This window comes from Muscardinus avellanarius, assembly GCF_963383645.1.
Source record: "Muscardinus avellanarius genome assembly, chromosome: 10".
NCBI lineage: Eukaryota > Metazoa > Chordata > Mammalia > Rodentia > Gliridae > Muscardinus > Muscardinus avellanarius.
Window position 1 is genome coordinate 57,996,518 of NC_137796.1, and position 15,502 is coordinate 58,012,019.

The 15,502-nt window shown below is 53.3% G+C and overlaps 1 protein-coding gene across 1 annotated transcript in view; it reads left to right on the forward strand.

Moving 5' to 3' along the window:
- Nucleotides 1-1,205: 1,205 nt before the first annotated feature.
- HIF3A (hypoxia inducible factor 3 subunit alpha) overlaps nucleotides 1,206-15,502 on the forward strand; it is a gene marked incomplete at both ends in the record, with an annotated part of 35,889 nt that continues 21,592 nt past the window's right edge. Inside the window, 8 exons of the mRNA XM_080703327.1 lie at nucleotides 1,206-1,231; nucleotides 7,821-8,011; nucleotides 9,664-9,809; nucleotides 11,317-11,401; nucleotides 11,645-11,757; nucleotides 12,039-12,247; nucleotides 14,185-14,291; nucleotides 14,500-14,647. Coding sequence (XP_080559453.1) covers nucleotides 1,206-1,231; nucleotides 7,821-8,011; nucleotides 9,664-9,809; nucleotides 11,317-11,401; nucleotides 11,645-11,757; nucleotides 12,039-12,247; nucleotides 14,185-14,291; nucleotides 14,500-14,647 — 1,025 coding nt within the window. The remainder of the gene's footprint in view (nucleotides 1,232-7,820; nucleotides 8,012-9,663; nucleotides 9,810-11,316; nucleotides 11,402-11,644; nucleotides 11,758-12,038; nucleotides 12,248-14,184; nucleotides 14,292-14,499; nucleotides 14,648-15,502) is intronic.

The window sequence follows — 15,502 nt, forward strand, 5'->3', positions numbered from 1 at the left end:
CTGCATTTGGTGATTTTGTCCTTGTTACTGGACTGGTCAAAGGGACAATTTCTCTGCTCCTTTGGAAACTAGGTGTGACTTGAGTTAAAACGTGTTGACTTGGTATGTTATTATTTATCAGTGAGAATTGCAAAGGGAATTCGAGAGGCTAAGGGGTCAGGGTGGGATGGGGGAGATGGAGGAAGTGGGCAGGGGTGCAGAGGGCCAGACCGGAAGAATCAGGGTAAGATGGGTATTGGGGTAGTGTTGAGATTTGGGGTGAAGAGAAGTGGGGGCTCAGTGGGAGACGAAGGAGGCAGGACTGGAGGTTGGAGGGCCCCAGCCAGGGATAGGAAATGGGAAGGTGGGAGCTAGAGGGTGGGGCTGGGGTGCAGGGAGCAGAGTGAACTAACTGGGTGGCTCTAAAGTGTTTTGGTGGAGCCAGATGGGGTGACACACACCTGTGATCCCAGTACTTGGGAGGCTGAAACAGGAGGATTGCAGGTTTGAGGCTAGCCTTAGGAATTTAAGGAGCCGCTCAGAAACCTGGTAGGATTCTGTTCAAACAAAAAATTAAGAGCCAGGTGTGGTGGCCCGTGCTTGGGAGTACTTGGGAGGCTGAGATAGGAAGGGTAGCAGGTTCGCGGCCATCCCCAGCTACTTAGTGAGGCCCTCCGCAATTTAATGAGGCCCTGTTTCAAAATTTAAAAAGAATAAATGAAATAGGATTGAGAGTGTAGCTCAGAGATAGAATGCCTCTGGGTTCAATCCCCTCAGTGCCACAAAAAAATAAGATTTAAAAAAAAAAGAGTTAGGGTGTAGCTGAGAATATAATGCCCTCGGGTTCAAACCTCAGTACCACACACACACACACACACACACACACACACACACACACACACACAATGCGTATTGTTGGACCTTCTGATTGGGGCGAGCGAAGGCGTGGCGGGTCGACAGTACGCGGGACACAGCTAAGGAAGTCCAGGGCGAGGGGCGTGGCTGGGGTGTGTATTACAGCGAGTGTCCCCCGCCCTTAGCGTTCCAAGACTTCACCTACGGTCCCGCCTTCTTTGTGGGAGTGACGGGCTCGTTGACCAACCAGAGCCGCGGGCCGGGAGGGCGCAGCCAACGGCGCGGCAGGGGAGGAGCTGGGGAGGGGGCTCGAAGGGCCAGGGGAGGGGGCTCGGGGCCTCCCAGGGCTCGGGAGCCGAGACCTTGGAGCCATGGCGCTGGGGCTGCAGCGCGTAAGGTACTGGGGTTCTGGGACGTGAATGATGGGCATTGGAGGGCTCTCTTTCTGGGGACCCCTGAGCTGGTGGGAGGGCGCGCGGGTGCGAGCCAAGGACACCCCCGGGCGAGCGGATGGAGCCACATCCCCCTCACCTTCCACCCAGGGATGGGGGGTTTCCCCACGTACCGCCTGCCCCGCCCCTCTTGCCTGGAACGGCTTTGGGCTGGTGACCCCGAGTTCCTGCCTCCCCAAGTTCGCTTCCCTGCCCGGCTGAGTTTGAGCAGCGTCTGGGCTTCTGCGGTAGGTTTTCGCCTACTGAGCCTCTGGTCTCTGAAGCCCCAGAACAGACATTGTTCTTTGCCACCAGACCTCGCGATCTAGAGGATATGAGTACCCCCAAATTGAGCCTCGCCAGGTACAGAGAGTCCCTTTTGGATTCAGACCCTGAGGACCAGGGGAAAGGGGTCAGAACTGGACAGGGTAGAGAACTATTATCCCAGTACTTGCTAGGCTGAGACAGGAGGGTCACAGGTTCAAGGCTAGCTCCAGGTGACTTAGCGACACCCTGTTTCAAAATAAAATAAATTAAGGCTGGTGGTATATAGCTCAGAGACAGAAAGAATACCTGTGGATTCAATTCCCAGTACAAAAAAAAAAAAAAAAACCAGATCATGCAGGGAAACGTGCTGACCCGCTTCCCAAAGTCAGGCCCTGGGTCTTGCTCATCCACCCCCACCCACCCTTATGTTGGAGGAGAGTCTATCGGGAGGTACTTTGCCTGATCCAGTGAGAGCCTGCAGGGCATGGTGGAGCCCCCTGCCAGCGTCATCATGGGCAGAGAAGAGGGTTTCTGTGTTCACCTCCTGGCAGGTGCAGAGGCAGCCTGTGCAATGAGACCACTGCCCCCACCCCAGGTCTTCTTGCCAGGTTCCCATGGTACCCAGGGAAATGCCCCCAGGTCCCTGGTTTTCCTGTCCAATCTGAGGCATCCAGAAAGCCTCACCCCCTTCCCTCCCCTTGGCATTGTAGGTCTGATTGGGTCCATCCACACCCCATCAATTGTATTGCCACCCCCCTCCCTCCTCTCCCTTTCTATTCCAGTCCCTGGCTCTGGGTCTACCAGGGAACTCCATTCCACCCAGTCTGGGCCAGCCCGGGCCCCGCCTCTCCCAGCACCCCCTCCTGGCTGGGTGGGAGCCCCTCTTGGCTAAGCTAGGGTGCTCCCCCTCGCTCCCCCCACCCCGCCACCCAAGGCCAGCCCTTTCTTGTGTTATCCCAGTACCAAGCGCCACCCACTTCCAGCCGCACTCTGGGCCAGCTCTGGCCGTCCTACACCTCAGCCTGGCGCTTCAGCCAAAAGCGGCCTGGGTGATGGTAAGTGGGCCCTTGCCCGTGCCCCCTTCCCTTCTTCCAGTTAGGCTTAGAGCCGTCCTGCCCTGTGCAGGGGTGTTCCCGATGTGCACATTACCCTATGTGCCTACCTGAGTTAGAGGGTCCCGGAGAAGGTAGGACTTTAGGGATGGCCCCCCACCATTACCACGCCCATGGGAACAAGCAGTCAGGGTTAGAGAGACCCCCGCTGACCCCCAATCCCAAGTCACTTCTCAAAATCCAAACCCTGCCTCTGGCCTCTCAGGCCACCGCCAGGCACTGCCAAGGGGAGACCCTACCCAGATAAAATCTAAGCCCCCCTTCCAGTGCCCCCCAAATCTGTAGTTATGCAGGTTCCCCAATAACCAGTCAAGAGTCAAAAGAGAGAGCCTAGAAGTAGCCCTGAATGTGAGGGGAGGGCACCCCACTTTCCTCCTGCCTTGGCTGGGGCTCTCAGTGTGAGTCCTCCAGGAGGGAAGTGGTGGGCTTCTCTCCCTCTTGGTTGGCGGGGGCACCCGGCCCCAGCCCCCCTTCCCAGGCCTCACCCGGGGGCCTCTCGGCTCCACCCCCTGTTCTTGGCTAGAACACAGAGGAAGGGTGGCAGGGTTCCAGCTGCACGTCCCAAGCTGGGCAGACGGCCAAGGGGCGGGGCCAGCACTGGGCTCGAGGCCAACCCGGGAGGTCCAGAGGCACAGCACTGGAACCAGGGGAGGGACTGAGGTCACTAGGCAGAGGAGGGCAGGGGTCCCCTGGGCAGTGGGCATGCCCACCCAGGCACAGCATTTAGAACACAGGCCCCAAGGAGGCGTGGTGGTGCAGGCCTATAATTCTACTACTTGAGAAGCTGCTACAGGAAGATCACAGGTTCAAGGCCAGCCTGAGCAATTTAGCAAGCCCCTCTACACTTAGAAAGACCCTGTTTCAAAATAAAAAGGGCTGGGGTGTAGCTCAGGGGTAGAACACCCCCTAGGCTCAATCCCTAGTACCTGCCCTCAAAAAAAGCCAGGGTTTGAATCCAGCACACCCACCTCTGGCTGTGCCGCCTTGTGCCAGCGACTGCCTTTTGATCCCCAGTTTCATATTCTGGAAATTTGGAGACACACACACCTCCCCCTCTCTCACCCCAGCCGGGGTGAGGAGCCAGTGAGGAAGCAGAGGGGCTGCGGGGTAGAGAACACCTGATGGGGTGCAGGAAGCTGCGTTCAAGTGGAGTTCTAGGCGCCCTGTGGCCTCAGGCAGGCTCATCACCTCCTGGGCCTGCTTCCTCTTCAAGAAAAATGGGGGAGGTAGTAATAGGTACATGGTCCGATGGCCTGAGGGGCTAAGCAGGGCTGAGCATCAGTGAGGGCACGGGGATTAACCGCCTGGGTGACTCAGGGTTCAGGATGCCATCTCCACCTTTTTCAAAGGGAGAACACTTTTGCTCCATAGGGTGGTTTGAGGATTTTATGAGGTCTCTAGTTCCATGAGTGTACAATACAACCCAAGGCTATTTTTATGGTGTGTGTGTGTGTGTGTGTGTGTGTGTGTGTGTGTGTGTGTACACGTGTGCTTGTGCACACCGGTGCTCATGCACACCCATGTGGATTGTGTTGCTGGGAACTGAATCCGGGGCGTTCCACCGCCCAGCTGCACCTCCCAGCCCTATTGTTTTACATTTGGAAGCAGAATCTCACTAAGTCACTGTGACTTTGAACCTGTGCTCCTCCTGTCTCAGCCTCCCAAGTGTTGGGATTACAGGCATGCACCACCATGCCTGGCTTATGATTATTATTATTGTTTTCATTAGTTATTACTGTTGCTGTTATGTAGCCCTACCCCCCACAACGCTCTTGTAAAAGCCAGGCACTTAGTTGTATAGTTGTACGCACAAGGTCAAAGCCCACAAGAGGCTGCTGAGCCCAGGCCTTCTATCCCTCACGTGGACTGAGGGAGAGTAGTAAGTAGGTTTAACCTTTACCTAGCATTAAGCAATTGCCAGGCCTTGTTCTCTGAGCCTCTGATATATATATTAACTCCTTTAGTCTTCAAAACACTCCACAAGCGGGTTCGTGGACAGCCTCATACTTAGTGAGGCCCTCCGCAACATAGTGAGACCCTGTTTCAAAATAAAATTAGCCTGGTGTGGTGGCGCACGCTTGTAATCCCCACGCTTGGGAGGCTGAGACAGGAAGATCACACAGGTTCGAAGCCAGCCTCAGCTACTTAGTGAGGCTCTCAGCAACTTAGTGAGACCCTGTTTCCAAAAAAAAAAAGTATAAAAATAGGTCTGGGAGTATAGCCCGGAGGTAGAAACCCCCAGTACCACCAAAAAAGAAAGAAAGAAAGAGAAGGAAAGAAAGAAAGAATTAAAAACAGGGCTAGGGGTGTACATTGGAGGTGGAATGCTACTGAGTTCAATCCCTAGTACCAGAGAAAACAAAATCAAACTATTCAACAAGATGGATGCCACTACTGTGCTCAGGGAGGCCCTGCAGCCAGTCCAAAGTTGCACAGCAAAGTTGCACAGCTCGTAAGTAATGGAGTTGGGACTGGAACCCTGAACTAGAGGAACTGGCCCCCACTTTGCTTAAGTGAAAGGCCAGAAACGCAGTGAGGGGCCCACACTTCCCGTCAGAACATCCGGAGAACAGGCTGGGAGTGGAAGGAGGGTCCCTCCGCAGCCACCAGCTGGCTCCTGTGGAGGAAGAAGCCAAGCCTGCCTGCCTGGGGAGGATTACTGAGCCCAGCTGCTGGGGAGGTGGGGCTACCCCACCTCCATTCGTTTCCCACTCCTTGTTCCCTCTGTCCGGGCCCCCCAGCTCGGGGATGGGAGGGGAGGCCCGCCCACCCCACCCTCTGGGCAGGAAGACAAACAGGGCTGCTACCGAACAGAACAGGACGGAATGTCCTCTGGGCAGGCGGGCTGAGGCCCCTGCCCCCGCCAGCCAGCCGGGAGGGAGGGGCTGGGGGCCGCATCTCACCCCTCCAGCCCTCCACCCACGCCCAGCCTGCCCCTATCTGGGCCTCCCACCCTCTTGAGCTAAGGGTTTTGATTCTCTCAGCAACCCGATGGGAAAGTCTCCTTCTTGTACTCCTCATGCCTGGCCTGGGGTTGATGTCACCCCCACAAGTGGCCTCTGCACCTCTCAATTTAGGAAGGGGCCGCCTCGCCTCTTAGAGATTCTGCTTTCTTGGAGTGGGAATGGGGATCACAAAGAGGAGATCTGAGAAAAGACTGAAGACTGGAACCTCATTGCCAGGTTCAAATCCCAGCAGGCACTGGCTTTGTGACTTCTTGGGCAGAGGACTTCACGGTTTCAAGAGCTTCAGTTTTGCCGGGCGTGGTGGCGCACGCTTGTAATCCCCGCACTTGGGAGGCAGAGACAGGAGGATCGCGCAGGTTCGAAGCCAGCTGCGTGGCTTAAGAGACCCTGTTTCCAAATCAAAAAAATATAAAAGATAGGTCTGGGAGTGTAGCCCGGAAGTAGAAGGGTTTCCAGGAACCCCAGTACCACAAAAAATTTAAAAAAGAGCTTAATTTCCCCTTTGTGAAATGGAGTCTTAAAATGCCTCCCTCCCTCCTAGGGCCCCCCTGAGAGTTGATTGAGTGCATATAGGCAGATTATACACCGCAGTGCCAGACAAACAGTGCTTAGTGACTGGTAGTTGCTTATTATGAATGGTGATATCAAAATTATAAACATAGCCAAGTGTGGAGACACACCTGCATTCCCAGTACTTGGGAGGCTGAGACAGGTGGATCGCAGGTTCTAGGACAGCCCCAGCAATGCAATGAGACTCTCAGCAACCTAGAGAGACTCTTATTTCCAAACAAAAATTTAAAAAGGGCTGGGGATGTAGCTCAGAAGTAGAATGCCCCTGGGTTCACACACACACACACACACACACACACACACACACACACACACACTCATCTCCATACTAGATGTAATATGCTCTTTAATTTTTTTATTCAAAAACAAAAATATAAAGACTTTGGGTTCAAACAGACCTGGAGTTTGAATTTGAAGACAGCTGCAGAAACAGGGTGAAGTGTCAAAAACTGAACATAAATCCAGGGCAGAAAGACAATTTAAGAATTCAGACAATTGGATGATGTGTGCTTGTATATCCTCTCAAGTCTTGTACTCCAATGTGATTGATATATGACTACAATGCACCAATTTAAAAAATAAATTAATTAAAAAAAATGTAAAAATAGGTCTGGGAGTGTAGCCCGGAGGTAGAAGGGCTTCCAGGAACCCCAGTACCACCAAAAAATAAAAATTAAAAAAAAAAAAATTTATAGTCCAATTTTATAGGATAAATTACTATAAAATGATATTCCATGAGTATGTATGATGATTCATGATATATTTAGCCATTTTTGTTTATAGATGACAAACTATGGAATTTTATTTTGTCTAATTTATCCAAAAAATAAAAAAAGATTTGTTGGTTGTTTAAAAAAAAAAAAAAAAAGAATTCAGACAGACCAGGGTTCAAACCCAGTGCTTCAAGCACTGCACTCCCTGACTCAGTTTCCCTGTCCAATCAGTGGGGATAGTGTTATGAATTTCCTTCTAGGGTTATATGAGTATTAAATGGGTTTCCTGCTTGGCCCAAGCACTGACATTGACATAGAAGATAGGACTCAGTGGCAGATATTTCTGACAAAACAGTATTCATCTCTGCCCCAAACACACTTCCAAATTTCAGGTATTTGAAGTGGATTAGAGGGCTGGGAAAAATAGCAGTTGGCCCGACATAATGCTGGGTTTGGTTTGCTGTGTCACCCTGGCGGGGCTGGCCCCTCTTGGGGCCCCTGTTGGTGCCTCCTTAGACTTTGAAATATCTCTGCTTCAAGATTCTGAGGACTCAGCTCCGCCGAGGAGGGGAAAGGGCAGGGGAGGGGGCCCTGGGAGGCTGAAGGGCAGGGGCCTGGGAGGCTGCAGCCCTCTTCTTCAAGCTTCCTCCTCCTCTGGCCCTCGGCCAGCTCGGCCAGCCCCTTCCCACCAGGAGGCCTCCCGGCCCCCCAGGCCGCCCTAGCTCGGGAAATCAACTGCAGATAAGTCAGGGAGCGAGGCGCCGGAAGGGCAGCATGGTTTGGCACCTGGATAGGTAACCGGAGCTGGGGGTGGGGGGATACCGAGTGTCACCCTCCAGGCCCAGAGAGCGGCGTAAACTCACCCGGGCCACTGGGCGAGGCCTACGTGCCCGGGACCCCGCCAGTGAACGCCGCCCATGCCCGCAGGTCGAGCACCGAGCTGCGCAAGGAGAAGTCCCGGGATGCGGCCCGAAGCCGGCGCAGCCAGGAGACCGAGGTGCTGTACCAGCTGGCGCACACGCTGCCCTTCGCGCGCGGCGTCAGCGCGCACCTGGACAAAGCCTCCATCATGCGCCTCACCATCAGCTACCTGCGCATGCACCGCCTCTGCGCCGCAGGTAAGCCCGGCCCCGCCCCGGCGAGGCCCCGCCCTCGGGGAGCTGCCGCTCAGGGAGGCCCCTCCTCTGGCCCCGCCCCCTGGTGGAGTCTTCCCGGCACAGCCCCGCCTTCCTGGAATCCGCTCCGGGAGGCCGCCCCTTGGAATGCTCCCACGGCGGAGCCCAGGACTCTCGGAAGTCCCGCCTGCTCAGTAGTCTACCGTCTGCAATGCACCCTTGGGAAACCTGCATCCTTAGATGAACCCGGGCCAAGTAACTCTCCTGTGCCCGTCAAGACCCTCCGATTTGGTTCCCTTACTTTTCCTTTTCTTTTTTTTTTTTTTTTTTAAATATTGGAGATGGAATCCAGAGGCGTTCTGCCTCCAAGTCCCTTTTTATATTTTTAACTTGAAAAAGTCTCATTAAGTTGCTAAGGGTCTCGCTAATGCAGAAGCTGGCCGCGAACCTGTGATTTCCCCGTCTCGGCCTCCCCAAGTACTGGGATTACAGGCCTGTGCCACTATGCCCTACTAGATTTGGTCCCCTTATAATAGATAGCCCCTGGCAGAAGGCAGTGACCCACACCTGTAAAGCCAAGGCGGGGAATGGTACATTTAAGGCGTTGGCAATTTATGGAAATAATAAGGGTTGGGGGTGTCACTCAGTGGTAGAAAGCCCCTGGGTTCAATCCTCGATGCTGGCAAAAATAAGCCCTGGAAGGTTCCACCATATATATATTTGCCCCTGTGTTCAAATAGATTTGAACCCAGGAGCAGTCTACCTCTGAGCTACACACCCAGCCCTGTTTTATTTTTTTATTTTGTTTTTGGGGGGATGCTGGGAATTAAACCTGGGGCATTCTACCTCCAAGCTATACCCCCAGCCCTAATTTATTTTATTTGGAACTAGGGTCTTGCTAGGTTGCTGAGAACCTTGCTAAGTTGCTGAGGCTGGTGTGTGTGTGTGTGTGGTACTGGGGATGGAACTCAGGGCATTCTACCTCTGAGCTACACCCCCAGGATCTCATTGAGTTGCAGAAGGCCTAAGTTGCTGAGGCTAGTCTTGAACCTATGATCCTCCTGTTTCAGCCCCCCAAGTACTGGGATTATAGGTGTGTACAACCATACCCTAACTCTTTGAATTTTAACCCCCAGGGTATTTCATCTTTTTAGAAGTCTACCTTCGGAATACTTGGGAGACTTAAGATAGGAGGATTGCAGGTTCCAGGCCAGCTTCAGTACTTAGCAAGACTCTCTTTCGAAATAAAAGATAAAGAGCTGGGCGTGGTGGCCCACACTTGTAATCCCAGCATTTGGGAGGCTGAGACCAGAGAATCGCAGTTCTCAGACAGCCTCATACACTTAGTGAGACCCTGTTTTAAAAAAATAAAGAACAGCCAGGCGGTGGCGCATGCTTGTAATCCCCACGCTTGGGAGGTTGAGACAGGAGGATCGCACGGGTTCGAAGCCAGCCTCAGCTACTTAGTGAGGCTCTCAGCAACTTAGTGAGACCCTGTTTCCAAATAAAATAGCCCAGAGGTAGAAAGGCCCTGGGTTCCACCCCCAGTACCACTACCCTGGGTGCGCCTGTAACTTCTGAGTGTGGAAGGCCGAGGGAGGCTTGCCAGGGTGGCCCCTGCCTGACCAGATGCCCCACCCCTGCCTGGGCACCAGGGGAGTGGAACCAGGTGGGAGCAGGGGCAGAACCACTGGATGCCTGCTACCTGAAGGCCCTGGAGGGCTTCGTCATGGTGCTCACCGCCGAGGGAGACATGGCTTACCTGTCGGAAAATGTCAGCAAACACCTGGGCCTCAGTCAGGTGAGCTGCCTGCTCCGTGCCCAGCCCTATGCTGGTGATGCCATGGTGACCACACGGCCTTAGCCCTGCTGAAGGACACTGTGGATCACCAGACAGCAAGATACAGAATGGTCAGGGCTGAGATGGGACTGCCTCGGGCTGTGGGGATCCCGGATGGTGGGGGAGCCTGACCCAGGCTGGGGGCAAGAATTGGGAGCTGGAAAAAGGGGCCTCCTGAGCTGACACCTCAGGGACTTGGCCGTCAAGGGGGTAGAGAGAGGAATAAAGAGCAGCAGCGAGCATGGTGGAGGGACCAGAGCTTGAAAGGCCCGGAGATGAGATAGAACAGAGCACTTTGGGGAAACAGATGTTTATCCTGGCTAGGGGCACCGTGTAATGGGAGAGGGTGAGGGAGAAAAGGCTAGCGAGATCAGCAGGAGCTAGATAACCCAGGGACAAATTAAGTTTGTCTCGGGGAGCACTGGGGAGCCATGGGAGTAGAGAGGGAATCAGATTTACATTTTAGGAAGATTCGCTCATGGGAGGGAGTGAGGCTAGAGGTTGGCAGATTCAGCAAGGGGCTGATGCTTACCTCAGGTGGGAGAAGAGGGGTAAGATCCATGGGGGACGGGCAGCTAGAAACCAGGGACTTAGAAAGTAAAACGAATTTTAATCCTTACAGGATTAAATTTTTTTTCTGTTTCACGCTAATAGGCTCTGTCCTTGGCCTCTGTTCCTTTACCCTGCTGTCTAACCCCACTCCTAGTACCTATTTCTCTGCTGCTATAAGCTCTTGGACTCAGAAAAATGAATGCCCCAAGGTCCCAATACTAGGATGTGGCAGAGCCAGACTTTGAATCCAGCTGCATGTCAAAGGAGTGGGATGTCATTCTGCCACCACCAGGTTGAGACCCACTGTGGGTCCCCCCAGTCTGTCCCCTCCTCTCAGCACCAGGATCATTTCTTAAACTGAAACAAGTAGTTAAGTCTTTGACCTCCCAATAGGTGTGCACCTCTGGGGTTTTGCACTCCCCGCTCCTGGTTTTTTTTTTGGTTCTGTTTTTAGGACAATCTTACTTAAGAAAACCACAAGGCCACCTTAATTTGTTTTGTTCCGCAAATTTTTAAAATGTCATTTCCTCAAAGAAACCATCCAGGGCCACTCTCTCTAAAATAGCATCCCATCACTGCCCAACCTTACCCTGCTTTATCAGTCTTCTCGACAGTTTTCATATCATTGTATGTTGTGTTGCTTTGTTGTCTGTCTCCCTGGACTAGTGAGTGAGCTCTGCAAGGCAGAGGTCTGTCGGCTTGGTCAGCGATGTGTCCTGACAACTTAGAAGAGGGCATGGCAAATAGTAGGTGCTGGAAGAGTGGCTGCTCCGTGATTGGATGAGTGAACGAACGAATGAACGAGGAGACTGGGGAGCAGTCCAGGCTGGAACCTTGGGACAGGGTGACGGGGAGGGGGGCAGAGACCTGCCGGGACACTTCCTCTACGACACCAGCTCTGCCCCCTCCCTGGCAGCTGGAGCTCATCGGCCACAGTATCTTTGATTTCGTCCATCCCTGCGACCAAGAGGAGCTCCAGGATGCCCTGACCCCCAGGCCAGGTGAGTTCCTGGAAGCCAGGCCGTGCCCACGCTCTGCAACACTGGACTGAGAGGAGTGAAGAGCAGAAATGGCCGGGCCTGGGGTCTAAGGGGCACACCTACCCATGCGTGGGGTGTGGCGCTCTGGTTCCATGTCCCAATTTGGGGGATGAGGCTGGGGAGCCTTTAGCAGCCGGGGTGCCGGAGGGCAGTGGTCCTCTGCGGCTGCCCAGGGACCCTCCTGCTGTGCGGGTACCTCCTCAGGATTGTCCAAGAAGAAGTCAGAGGCCTCCACGCAAAGGTGCTTCTCCTTGCGTATGAAAAGCACCCTCACCAGCCGCGGGCGCACCCTCAACCTCAAGGCGGCCACCTGGAAGGTGAGGGGGGTGCTGCGCGCTGGGGAGAGGTGGGAGTGGACCGGGATCTCGGGTGACGGTGCGGTCAGGGTCTGGGGTCCTGGTGACCTTTCTCAGGCTGGCTCTCTCTGGGTCTGGGTTGGGGGGTCCTCAGCCCTGAACCTGGAGTGTCCGTGGCGCTGGAATCCGAGGCCCTCAGAGCCCCCAGAGCTGGGGTGCCCTGGTCCTCGGGGATCGTCCTTCCCAGCCCCAGGGGGAGCCCCGGCCCAGACGCACCCCGCCGCGCCCGCTCCGGCCCCCAGGTGCTGCACTGCTCCGGACACATGAGGGTCTACCAGCCGCCCGCACAGACCTCCCGGGCCGCGAGCCCCAGCTGCGAGCCCCCGCTGCAGTGCCTGGTGCTCATCTGTGAAGCCATCCCCCACCCCGGCAGCCTGGAGCCCCCGCTGGGTCGGGGCGCCTTCCTCAGCCGACACAGCCTAGACATGAAGTTCACCTACTGCGACGAGAGGTGCCCCCCCCCCCATCCGCCTGCGCTTTTCTGTTCCAGGCTCTCGGGCTCTGCCTCTCTCCCCCACTGTCTGCCTGCCTCTGACTTTTCTGTGGGACTTTTAATTCTTTCGCCGGCTTTCTGCAACTTTCTCTTATTGGCTTCCTCTCTTTCCGTTGCTTTTGTATTTTTTTTTTTTTTAGGGGGTGGGGGAGGTACTGGGGATTGAACCCAGAGGCGATTTCTCTCTGAACGACACCCCCAGCTCTTTCTAGTTTTTGTTTCGAAACAGAGTCTGGCTAGGTTGCTGAGAGTCTCGGTAAATTGCTGGGGCTGGCCTCGAACCTGTGATCCTCCTCTCTTATCTTCCAAAGTATTGGGCCAGGCTAAAGGAGCCAACGTGTTTGCAGGAGTTAGTACTTTGAGCAACACACAGGTGGTATTCAGTAGAATGACATTATTCTTTCTGTAGTCTTTCTTTCTTCTTCTCGTCGTCCTCCTCCTCCTCCCTCTTCTCTCTTCCCTTCTCTTGCTTCTTTCCTCCATCTTCCCTGTTCCCGTCGCCCTGGAGCTATCCTCAGTAATGGCAACTTTGGAGCAGGCTGCTTGGGTTTCGATACTGGCTGTGTGCCCTGGGCCAAATGACTTCACCTCCCTGTGCAGTGGTTTTCTCAACTATCCCAGGGAAGAATAACAGAGCTTTTATTCTCTTTTCTCTCTGTGGTTTTTCTCTTCCTCCTGTTTATTTTTTTCATTCTTTCTCCCTTTTCTCTCCCCTTGTGTTAGTTTTTGATTGCTACTGACACAAACTTGGGGTGCAGAGCAACACACAGTCCCTGTCCCTCTGCTCCGGAGGTCAGGCGTTTACTTCCCTCTTGGCAGGTACCCGGTGCTGCCGCCTGGATAGCACGGCATCTTCTCCCTGGCTAAGAGCCTTAACCTCATCATGTCTACAAAGCACGTTTTGTCATCTTTACAGATTCTCAGAAATAGAATGTAGTCATCTTTGGGGGCTATTTTTGAGGCCCCACACCCCTCTTTTTTATGGTACTGGGGATGGAACCCAGGGGCATTCTATCTCCTAGCTACACCCCCAGGCCTATTTTTAAAAATTATTATTCTTTATTTTGAAACAGGGCCTCACTAAGTAGCTGATGCTGTCCATGAACCAGGATCCTCCTGCCTCAACCTCCCAAACGCTGGGATTACAAGCATGCGCCACCATGGCGGGCTCTCTTTTCTTTTGAGCTACTTACTCAGCCCTTTTTATTTTGAAACAGTATCTCACAGCTGGGCTGGTGACACATGCTTGTAATCCCAGAATTTGGGAGGCTGAGACAGGAGGATTGAAGGTTTAAGGACAGCCTCAGCAAGCAGTGAGATTTATCAACCTAGCAAGACCCTGTTTCAAAATGAAAATTAAAAAATGGGGCTGGGGGTGTAGTTTGGCAGTAGAATGGCCCTGGGTTCAATCCCCAGCACTCCCATAAAAATCAGGGCTGGAGGTATAGCTTGGCGATAGAATGTTCCTGGGTTCAATCCCCAGCACCCCCAGAAAAATCAGGGCTGGGGGTGTAGCCCGGAGGTAGAATGCCCCTGGGTTCAGTCACCAGTACTAAAAAATTTTAAAAATGAAACAGCATCTTGAGAAGTTACTGAGACTGGCTTCAAACCTGTGATCCTTGTGTCTCAGCCTCCCAAGTACTGGGATTGCAAGCATGTACCTCCATGCCCAGGGGTTTTTTTTTGTTGTTTTGTTTTGTTTTGTTTGTGTGTGTGTGTGTGTGTGTGTGTGTGTGTGTGTGTGTGTGTGTTTGTTTTTCTGTTTCTTACTCTCTCCCTTCCTCTCTGGTACAGCCCTGTCTTGCTGGCTTTGTCTCTGTGTGCCCCCTGCCTTTTGCCTCCACCCACCATCTACCTCAGCCCTGAACCCTGACCAGACCCCTTGCTTCACCCAGGATTGCAGATGTTGCTGGCTATAGCCCCGATGATCTGATTGGCTGTTCCGCCTATGAGTACATCCACGCCCTGGACTCAGATGCAGTCAGCAGGAGCATCCACACCTGTATGTAACCTGTGTCCCCAGGCAGGACCAGCTGCCACGTGACCCATGGCTGACACCAGCCCCAGCTAGCTCCCCATGCCCCAGGGAGCCTTACCCTTCCACCCCAACACCGTCCCCGCCCCTGCTACCTCTCAGCCCCAGCCCCCAGAGCCTTCTCTGCTCTGGTGCCCTCTTTGTGGCCTTGACCTTGCCCCAAACCCCTCCCCAGTGCTGAGCAAGGGCCAGGCAGTGACTGGGCAGTATCGATTCCTGGCCCGGAGTGGCGGCTATCTGTGGACCCAGACCCAGGCCACGGTGGTGTCAGGGGGCCGGGGCCCCCAGTCAGAGAGTATCGTCTGTGTCCACTTCCTGATCAGGTGAGCAGAGAGGATCCGGGTGGCCTTGTGCACAGATCTTATCTGTAGGCGTGGGCACCTGTGTGTGTGTGTGTGTGTGTGTGTGTGTGTGTGTGTGTGTTCATGAGTGTGAATGCATGTTGTATATATATGTGTGTGAGAAAGTGTGTGTGAGTGCACACAGGTATGCATGTATATGTGTGTGTGCTGATCATTTAATTTAAAAAGGATTGCTGGGCGTGGTGGCGCACACTTGTAATACCAGTACTTGAGAGGCTGAGACAGGAGGATCGCAGGTTCGTGGCCAGCCTCAACTACTTAGTGAGGCCCTCTGTAACTTAGTGAGACCCTGTTTCAAAATAAAGAATACCCAGGCATGGTGGCGCACACTTGTAATCCGAGCATTTGGGAGGCTGAGACAGGAGGATCATGGTTCATGGCCTTGAAGCTCCATGAGACCCGTTTCAAGTTAAGAAATAAAAATTAGGGCTGGGGTGTAGCTCGGAGGTAGAATGCCCATGGGTTCCACCCTTAGTACCACAAAAATAAATATATAAATAATAAAATAAATAATAAATAATAGGGCTGGGTGTAGCTTGGAGGCAAAATCTCTGGGTTCAATCCCCAGTACTGCCAAAAAATTTTAATTAAAAGGACTCACCTCTGGCATTTTTGAAGGTGGCATGTTATTATTATTATTAGAGTAATAATACTCTTACATAAGTACATAATTATTAATAATTACTCTTATTATTATAAGAGTTAAAGGGGCTGGGATGTGGCTCAGTGGCAGAGCACTTGCCTAGCATTCATAAGGCTCCTAACACCAAAAAGAAAAAAATATTAAAATTACAGCTTTTTTGTTGGGCTTGGTGG